The 9,266-nt window shown below is 34.5% G+C and overlaps 1 protein-coding gene across 3 annotated transcripts; it reads right to left on the bottom strand.

Moving 5' to 3' along the window:
- Positions 1–1,148: 1,148 nt before the first annotated feature.
- LOC114755318 (CBL-interacting protein kinase 32-like) lies at positions 1,149–8,923 on the bottom strand. 3 transcript variants are annotated; one of them, XM_028944186.1, is made up of 15 exons: positions 8,837–8,923; positions 7,079–7,305; positions 6,723–6,785; positions 5,337–5,408; positions 4,952–5,059; positions 4,770–4,850; positions 3,975–4,028; positions 3,753–3,878; positions 3,581–3,670; positions 3,174–3,296; positions 2,972–3,082; positions 2,410–2,523; positions 2,266–2,322; positions 2,106–2,180; positions 1,149–1,494 (listed from the first exon to the last, which is right to left on the bottom strand). In XM_028944186.1, the coding sequence occupies exons 2-15, from the start codon at positions 7,247–7,249 to the stop codon at positions 1,420–1,422; spliced, it is 1,320 nt and encodes a 439-aa protein (XP_028800019.1). In that variant the 5' UTR covers positions 7,250–7,305; positions 8,837–8,923; the 3' UTR covers positions 1,149–1,419. The 3 variants fall into 3 exon arrangements, with proteins under 3 accessions (XP_028800019.1, XP_028800017.1, XP_028800018.1); XM_028944184.1 differs by lacking the exon at positions 8,837–8,923 and adding an exon at positions 8,511–8,724; XM_028944185.1 differs by lacking the exon at positions 8,837–8,923 and adding an exon at positions 7,964–8,229.
- Positions 8,924–9,266: the final 343 nt, after the last annotated feature.

Here is a 9,266-nt window from a genome sequence, read left to right as displayed (position 1 = left end):
TTAAAGTCATTATAATATCACCAACTATGATTGAGTCTAACAAAAAGAAATAATTCTTTCAAACGTGGTTAATCAAAGTTTGACTTCCCACTAAAAAAAATATCCACATTTAATATCTAATTTCTATATTTAAGTCGAGGTATTATTATCGTTGTGATTTGTGTAAAAAAAAAAAATTATTTTTCATTTTTTTATGTTTTTTCCATTTATCCGCACATCAGAACTCGGAAAAAGACCTTTTCTCTCCTTTTCATTCCCTCTTCCAAACAAAAATCATGAGCGAATAAAATAATATTTATAGATGCTAAAATCTTAAGAGAAACGAAACTGAAATCTCCATTCTCCAGAACAGTACGAAATTCAATCATGGAGAGAACAAATTTTAATAATCAGTGGTCGGAGGAGGAAGCAAACAAGCAAGCCAAAACGAATGGATATCGTCGAAATAAAAAATTCTAATAAAATCATTGACCAAAGAAGAAAATGAAATTATAATAAAACTCTATCTCCAAGAAATGAGGATAACTTCGAGAAGGACTGAGGCGAAAGCCTTTGCAAGCAAAATATTTGAATAATTTATGAAAAAAATAATTATTTTCTTCATAGAATATGACTTTCTTTATGTGTCAAAAAATTTATCAATTTATACAGAGTAAATTTAGAGAGCACTGGGATATTATTAACAGTCATATTTTTTTTAATATAAACATTTTGATTAGGTTTGATCATATGGAAAAACATTAATTTTCCTCCACTTACTATCTTAAGGCCATTTCAAGCCAAAATTATTTATTCATCCTAAATTCCTAATCTCATTCCTACATAAATTAATGAAGCATTTATGAACCTCATTTTTTTTCAGGAACACCTTTCATGACCTCCAACCTTCATTAATTTGTGTCATTGGATTAAAAATATCTTCAAAAAAGAACACAAAAGTGTTTTTCCTTTTCTTCCTTTTCCTCTACAAAGGCCCAGTTTGATAGCACTAGCAAGTGAAGATCATTCACTTTCTTCACGCGACATTTGAATTATGCAATGTCCATTATATTATACTTTTTATTATTATTTAAATTAATGGAAAAAGTATTTTATCCTTACTTTTCAGTTTTCACAGTAGGGAAAGCTAGCAGTAAAGGAAAATAAACTAACGAACGACATAAAGGGTGACTGACAATACATGCATATGATTTACAGATGTTTCATTAACATGATTCAGCTGTTGACTGGCAATACTTACATGAACTATTATGCATGCTTTCTCACAATAATAACCCAGAAAGCCATGTGATGATGATCATATATGTCCAATCAAACCTCCAACAAGGTAGTTTGTTGGGAAAATTAAACCAGGAAACTGGAAAAATGACAGCATCATAAGCCATGAAGAAACAACGCTTGACAACAATATCGATGATTTCACTTTGGTTCTTGCATATCATCTTCACTTTTCCAGACGACATCCTTGAGAGTTGTCGATAGATTTTTGTAAAACTGCAGACAGGGACAGGCAAAAATTTGATTTTCAGTTACATCGAAGGTTTGTGTGGATATGCTCTGATAATATTCCAAGTAAACTTATATTTAGATTCCAGAAAGAAGTATGATCTCATCACTAACATCCAATTTCTGAACCAATTTCCAAGTTAATCTGTCTGATTTTCATCCTTATTGTATTGCACCTAGCAAAAAGAACAGTCCACCAGCAAAACACGGCCCTAGTCTATGTTTGATCAATCCAGTCATTGAAAGATAATTATCATAATTTGGTCTTGAAGTTGACTAAAATAATTTTCAACAAAATTCACTCCAAGATCATAGTGGTGGATTCTTTGAAAGAAATGGAGTCAAATGATAGCAAATTGGTACCTATCCCTGAAGCCTGAAGGACTAAATTTAACATGTACTTTTGAGGGACATATATAATAATTTGCTATATCATTTTGCACGGGTTTCTACTTTCCAGTGAAATAAATTTCAGACTAAAAACCTCATACGTAATAAACAGTGAAGCTAGCTTCTCTCACATGCACAGGGAATAGAAAATTATAGCAAGCAATCAAGGACCTGGTGAATGAAAAAATCAAAGAGAAAGAATGATATACCTTATGGAACTCCAACGTATCACCTTTTGCTTTCCTCACCTCAACCATGTGAAGGGAAGGTGCCACTTGAAATACCTGCTTAAAATATAAAACATCATACACATCAAACTGGACAAATTGTGTTACACTTCATTATATAAAGAAAACTCATGTTATGTACCTCTGTGGCAACATTAAGGTTTCCTTTCCTTCCAGCCTTTACGTTTTCAAGCCTCATCTGTGGGTTCAAATACATAAAAACTAACTATAGATCAAGTTTTTCTTTGAGTGTGAGTTGATAATGAGTTCCGCAATTTTGGGTTACCTTGTAATTTTTCTTGCGCACATCGAAACCAAGAGGTTTTGCAGCTTCTTCGATCTTGTTGATTATCTCATTGGCAGGGCATTTTGAAGTGAATCTTGTTTCCCTTTTAAATCCCTGAAACAATTCACATCAGAATACAAAAATTCAAATAGTAATCAAGCAAAAAATTTCATATTCTGCTCAAGGTGGCATAGTAAAAGAAAATTTTTCCTCCCTAAATCAGATTATGCCTTGGACAAAAGTTAACCAGTCCCATTATCTACCCAAGAAGTAATACAATTCCCATATCACATTTACATTACTTCAAATGATTGCGTAATTTTCCTATTTTTATATCACATGGCAAATGCATAGCAAAAAAGGGACCGCACTGATGCACTTGTATGATTGAATTCAAGTATAATCATGATCAGATTAATCCGTTCGCTTCTACAGATTTCCTCCAAAATCTTTTTAGTACCGTATGCTTGAGAAGCAGAAGCAAAGAAATGGGTGCTCATTCAGCAAATCTACAGTCCCATAACAATACAAGAAAAGCATCTCATCATGTAAAGTTGTGAACCTGCTCTATATCAAACAAATTTTCAAGGTTCAGCCCTTTGGACATGGAGATTAAGTCAAATGCATTCATAGGTGTTGGCTGTTCTTCTTTCTTCTCGGTCACATGGTGCTCCTGTGAACATGAAAAAACCCCTTTATATTAGTCGTCACATAACTGACAGAAGTCAATACCGTAATCATAGTACTTATCATCTTCGACATACTTCGGAATCTTTAAAGACGGCTTCAACATCATCAATGTTGCCCTCTCCTTTCTCCTCAAAAACAGGAGGCTTGTAATCTTTCTTAAACCATTCATCTTCTAGAATCTCCGATACCGTGATACGCTGTCATTGAGTGTAAATCAGAAATGCATACCGTGAGGCATGTAACAGACTACTAAAATAGTAAAAGACAAGACAGGATTGTAAGTCCTCCATTTTTCTCTCATATTTTTTCCCTAAATGCTTCTGAAACGTCTACTTTTTTACACATTTCACAAAATTAAGTTGATATGGTGCCACTAAGTCAATCTCAGCCCACAGGAAACGGCTTTTCCTTTCAGGGGGGAAAAAAATTCCTTTTTTTTACAGTAGATGAAACAGATAGAAAATCAAATGCTTTCTCTTACAGTTGCAGGGTTTGGATCCAGGATTCGAGCGATCAGTTTCCTGGCACTGAAAGAAAGCCAAGGGGGGCAAGTAAATTCAGCAGCTGAGATCTGTGGATCAGGAAAAGGAAGTAATAAACAGAAACATAATGGGCAACAGGAAAATTGTGCAGAAGAAATCACAAATGCTCACCTTTTTATATAGGTTCACAAGATTAGGTTCATCGAAAGGCAGGTAACCTGCAAGCAATACAAAGAGAATCACCCCACATGACCACAAATCTGCAGTTGCCCCATCATAGCCTCTATCATTAAGGACCTGTTGAGAAAGAGTGCATATTATTATCATAGCATGGTTGAAATTTATAAAACACAAAAACACAACAAAGTAGCAAGGGACAGTATTTGTTTGCACCTCAGGAGCAACATAATTTGGCGTTCCACATGTAGTATGCAGCAGTCCATCATCCTGTCAACACATCATACTGTGAGATGCAACATGGCCTCTGAGATAGCATTGAAACTGTTTTATCAACACTACTCTACACTATCACCCAAAAAAAAAGACTACTCTACATGGGTGTGGACGAGCGACCAGATTCTGAGACCGGATACAACAATGCTTATTTGAGGAATTCTAGCTCACTTCTAGTATCAGTTGAGAAAAATGAGACAATATAACTCAATAACCATATCTTTCTGATTCCAAAAAAAAAAAGGAAAAAGAAGAAGCAGAAGAAGAAGGAGTTTTCCTGGGATAAAGTTGAAAAGTTACTTATATTTAGGCTAAGACTTCAGGACACGGTCAACGCAACCAAGAAACGAGACAAGACAATAACAGGAAGAAGTCGTGTACAAAAAAGTATTATGAATTTTACAACACCGACCAAAATAAACAAGGTCTAACTTAAACCTGCATTATCATTTACCAGTTCCACTTAAAAAGACTGCCAATACAGAATTCAAGCATATATAGATATGCTAATGTATGGTGTTGAAAGCAAGCTATCTGCCCAATATACAGATATGTTAAAAATAAATTTTTAAAAAGTATCTTTTCCAAGCTAAGCAAAACAATTATTTTGCTTTCTGATTCACTTTCTTTTTCTGTAAGGATTAGCAGTAGACTTGGCAGCAAGAATATCACTACATTGAACAAAGATAAATAACAATGAAAAGTAAACCTCAGAAACCAATGAAACATAATTACCTTGACTTGCTGGGAGAGAGCACTTAAACCAAAATCAGAAACTTTAAGATTTCCAGAAACATCTAATAGCAAATTTTCTGGCTGCAACAATTTTGTTAAACAAGAATGACAGCTATGTAAGAGATTACTTCTTCTGATATCAAAGTGAAATTGTTCTGTTAAGACCGGAGAGTAGGTCCTACCTTTAGGTCTCGGTGGTAGACACCCCTGCTATGGCAATAATCAACAGCATTTATAAGCTGCTGGAAATATCTACGCGCTTCACTTTCTTTCATCCGCCCATGGTTTACCTTTAATAAAAGTCCATTGGACAATAATAATATACATCACATTTTTAACTCTTCAACAACAGTTAGGGACTAAAACTCAAGGCAAGCCTATCAACAATAATGATAACATAAGAATAGGAAAATAATTGTGGTGGACGGATAGAACTATAGTATCATAAGCTTCGTGAATACAACCCCGTCCCTATTTTATTCTTTTCCTCAGAATTGCTCTTGAGCAAATAAAAAATACTAGAAAAACCACTAAATAAATGGGACCAATATAGACTGGCTTGCTTACAATTTTGTCAAAAAGCTCTCCACCAGTCACAAACTCCAATACAATGTATATTTTAGTCTTGCTTCCCATGACCTGAAAAAGAATCATGTAGTTCAGCTATACAAAATATCATGAATGGAAGCTAGCAACAAAGTAACCAGAACATTGAGAATAGCTAGGTTTCAAATCATGATAATATTTTTTATAAGGTAAAATCCTTTGATTTCCGACAATTGAAGTTTTTTACTACTTTTTTGGAGTTTTGACCGGTGTGAAATGCAAGATGAAAGGCAAACATGTCAGAACCACAGTAAATTTGAAAAATGGCCAAAGGGAATCTATTTCTTTGTTCCCTTTTATTGTCAGCAGTACTCCAAATCATAGGAGCAACGGAATCAATTTGTCAAATATTTTTGTATAAGATTTTTTTTTTCCCTATGACCATGGATCATTATGAAGAAGGTCTTGAAGAGGAAGTGTTGGAAGCCCAGGTAAAATATCAGATTTCATTCATTTCTGAGGTCAAAGGTGTTCTCTGTAAACGAACTAATGATTTGGTATGCCTAGTGCAAGAATATAGACTAAAGACTATTCGTCATATCATAGGCACTTTATTCGACCAGATGCTGCCATTCTTATCCATTTTACGAACACATTTGTCATATGAAAACTCGTCTACGTAGGCCTGAAATAGAATCTTTACCAATAAGATTTAGCTGTGTTCTTCTCTAACCATTTACTTGGAAGAAAGAATGGATTAAACGGGACAGGACAAAAACAGAGAAGAAAACCAACAATATCTATGAATTAAAGAGAACTGGATGGTGATGAAAAAGGAAATAATTGATAAAATTATACACAGAAAAAAGGAAAAGGTCTGCTGATTAGGTAAAATAACTCAAAATAATGTTTTAGTCAAACCTCTTAGTGTGTCCGATGATCAAACATGTAACTTCATCAAAGATAACAGGCAGCAGTTCCAGAACATTTTTTTTTTCCTAGTTCTTTCTAAATACAATTTAAGACCTTTCAAGTTTCATAGCCTCCAACGGCTTTGAATACTGTCAGGATACAAAAAACTCTGGAATTGTAGTAAGAGTCGTAATGAAAAGTGGAGTTCTGAACAAATTTATGCATATCCATAAGTTGTTGCTTTTATTAATAGAAGAACTTCTTCAGGCTGGCAGAATCTAAAGAGATGAATGCAAGCACCAAGAGAATATGACATAGTTTATGATCAGGACAACAATAATATTTTGTCAAATAGAGAGTTGACAGTTCTTTGTCTTTTAAACAGAGTATGTGTCTAGATTTATAAGCCAAGTATTAAATAGAAGACTTGATTTAGGAAAGGAAGGTAAGGGGGGCAGGGGAGGAGAGAGAGGGGATCGTGTGTGAAAGAGAGACCTCATATAATCGAACAACATGTGGATGCTTGATCAACTTCATTGTTGCAATTTCCCGCCTGATCTGTAAAATCACATTAAAAAGCATTCAAGAGATTTGACTTCATTTCGTGAGGGTATAGATCAGTTTTCCTACAGAATATATGCTAAACATAAAGTTCCCATACAATGGACAAGAACCAACTTAACTATGTAAACAAACACCTAAAACTTAATGATAGATTTGTCAACAGTTTGAAAGCTCTTCAAAGACAGGAAAAACAGTTATGATACAAATCTGTAAGCCCTCTGTAAATTGAATGAACTGATACAAAATGGAGGGGAAGAAAATTTAACTAGCAGTAAATCTTAAACTACCTGTTCAGCCATCTTGTGCCTGAGAACCTTTTCTTTGTCAAGAATTTTGAGAGCCACAGGATCCCCAGTCTCTGAGTTTCTTGCAAATCTCACTTTTGCAAATGTTCCCTCACCTATAGTTCTTCCAACCTCATATTTACCAACTCGGCGCTTGATTTTAGGCTGACTCATCTTCAACGATTGTTGAACTTAATAATCAGCGGAAATATTGCTTTCTTATTAAGAATCTGCCCAAAGTACATACCAGACTTCAATTCCTAGATAAAGTTTATCAAAAATTGAAGTAGAAATGAAAGCGAAACTTAAAACAGATCTTTTGTGCTCAATTAGGATGAGTGGTTTATGAAACGCTGCCACTCCTTATGATTCGAACAATAAATTAAAGCTGAAGCTCCAAAATTCATATAACGAAGAAGTCAGCAATTAATGCTGTTAAAATTCTATAAACAGTATGTCCTATTATAAAAGGAGTACATAGAGACCCAGGAAGACCGTGTTTCGGGTAAAAGAAGCCTGAAGATGAAAAATATTCTAACTCAAAGGCACTCAAAAGAATAATGAAGCAGAAGAAACAAGAGAATTTAGTCTACCAAAAAGAAAGGAAGAAAGAGGTGATCAAAAAAGAAAGTAAGAAAGAAAGGAACAGAAAGGAGCGAATAAAGAAAGTAAAAATTCATAAGCTCAGTGCTATCCAAAAGGATGAAGAATAAGAAAGTAAAACCCTGCAATATACATCGAAGTAATAGGCCTGCCACAAATGTACAATGAAACGCCATAGCCAAGTCAAATAGAACTTTTTTTTTGGGTTCAATGTTCAAAGAAATGGCTTTACGCGAGATTTAAGTTACAGGAAAACGAAGTAACAAAGATTGGATGAGGAGTAACCTCAAGTTTTGTCAAACAGCCTCCAACAAAATGATTGTCACCACTCACCACAACTGGCTTTCAGCTCGAATTTGAACTTTTTGAAAAAAAAGAAGAAAAAAAAAGAAGGAAGACTAACACAACGTTCTTCCGGGCAATTATTATGATTATTACATATTTGGTAATAAAAGAATCAATGTCCAAATCTGCATTGAAGATCTTCTGTTCACAAAATATTCACAGAAACCACCGCAAAGAACAGAGTTCCAAGATTAAGGAACAAAAAATCTTCGAAATACTCGAAAGCCGTACCAATTGGAGAAAGAGAAACTCAAGAACCAAAAAACACCTCCCAAAACCTCAAATTAGGAACACGAAAGAGAACCAATTAGATCTCAAGTGCTGAAATGGAGGGAAAATCCCAAAAGCTCACACTTTAAAAAATAAAAAAAAAATCCAAGAAACGGGGGGAAGCCCAAATTCCGTTCAAGAAATGAACAAATTGAGAGTAACAAAGGGATGCAGATGGTAGAAAACAGCAAAAATCCCGAATCAAAAAGTTTAGTACCACATCAGCTCCACAGGGCAAAATCCTACACAAGAGCTTGAGATTCAAGTAAGCGCAAAAAGAAGAACAGTGAAAAGTGCAGAGAGACAAGAAGATGGCTAGGCAGGTAGATGGAGAGAGAGGGAGAGAATATATATACTTTGAGCGTTACGGAAATAAGAAAGAAGATATGGAAGGAATGAAGAAACAAAGAAGGAAGAGCAACGAACGAACGATGAATGAAAAAATGGCAGGAAACACACACAAACAGTATTTCGGCTTTTGAATTTACGCAAAAGCCGAGAAAAATTTTATGATTTTCTAAGGCATACCCACCAACAACTTACCCCACAATCAGGCAAAAATCATTTGCTTAATCCAATCGCATCTGATTACTAATTTTTCCTCATTTTTCGCAGCAAATCTATTGTTCCCCCAAAAAGCTTTGTCAAAATGTTATGAGAATGTATTTTGATCAACAAACTAAAAAGCTTACCGATCCTACAGTACCAATTCGATTCCTGAAAGGAATGAACAAATATATATACTCCTCCGGTCCGTCCAATTATTGATTTAATTTTAGTTTTAAATATAAGACTCATTTATCATATCTATCGATTTTCTCTAAATTATCCCTGTAGATACTCCCTTAATCATAATTAAATAGAAAAGGAAGAGGGGTATTAAGAAAAATGATTATGGTATTTTAGGAAAAACATGTCACATTTCTTATAATTAAATAACTTAGCTAACTTTTTTAATCCAACCAAACTGGTT

Source organism: Neltuma alba, unplaced genomic scaffold (genome assembly GCF_004799145.2).
Source record: "Neltuma alba isolate B1F8T4 unplaced genomic scaffold, ASM479914v2 tig00010248_pilon, whole genome shotgun sequence".
In the NCBI taxonomy this organism is placed as follows: domain Eukaryota; kingdom Viridiplantae; phylum Streptophyta; class Magnoliopsida; order Fabales; family Fabaceae; genus Neltuma; species Neltuma alba.
The sequence above is the reverse complement of the archived record's forward strand: the minus strand, read 5'-3'. Positions and strand labels throughout refer to the sequence as shown.

Bases quoted from the DNA above. Each gene is read 5' to 3' on its own strand.
- LOC114755318 (XM_028944186.1), bottom strand. From the start codon at position 7,249: ATGAGTCAGCCTAAAATCAAGCGCCGAGTTGGTAAATATGAGGTTGGA. The intron at 3,297-3,580 runs GTAAGAGAAAGC...ACTCAATGACAG, and splicing joins TGGATCCAAACCCTGCAACT to CGTATCACGGTATCGGAGAT. The intron at 3,083-3,173 runs GTATGTCGAAGA...TCATGTTCACAG, and splicing joins CCGTCTTTAAAGATTCCGAA to GAGCACCATGTGACCGAGAA.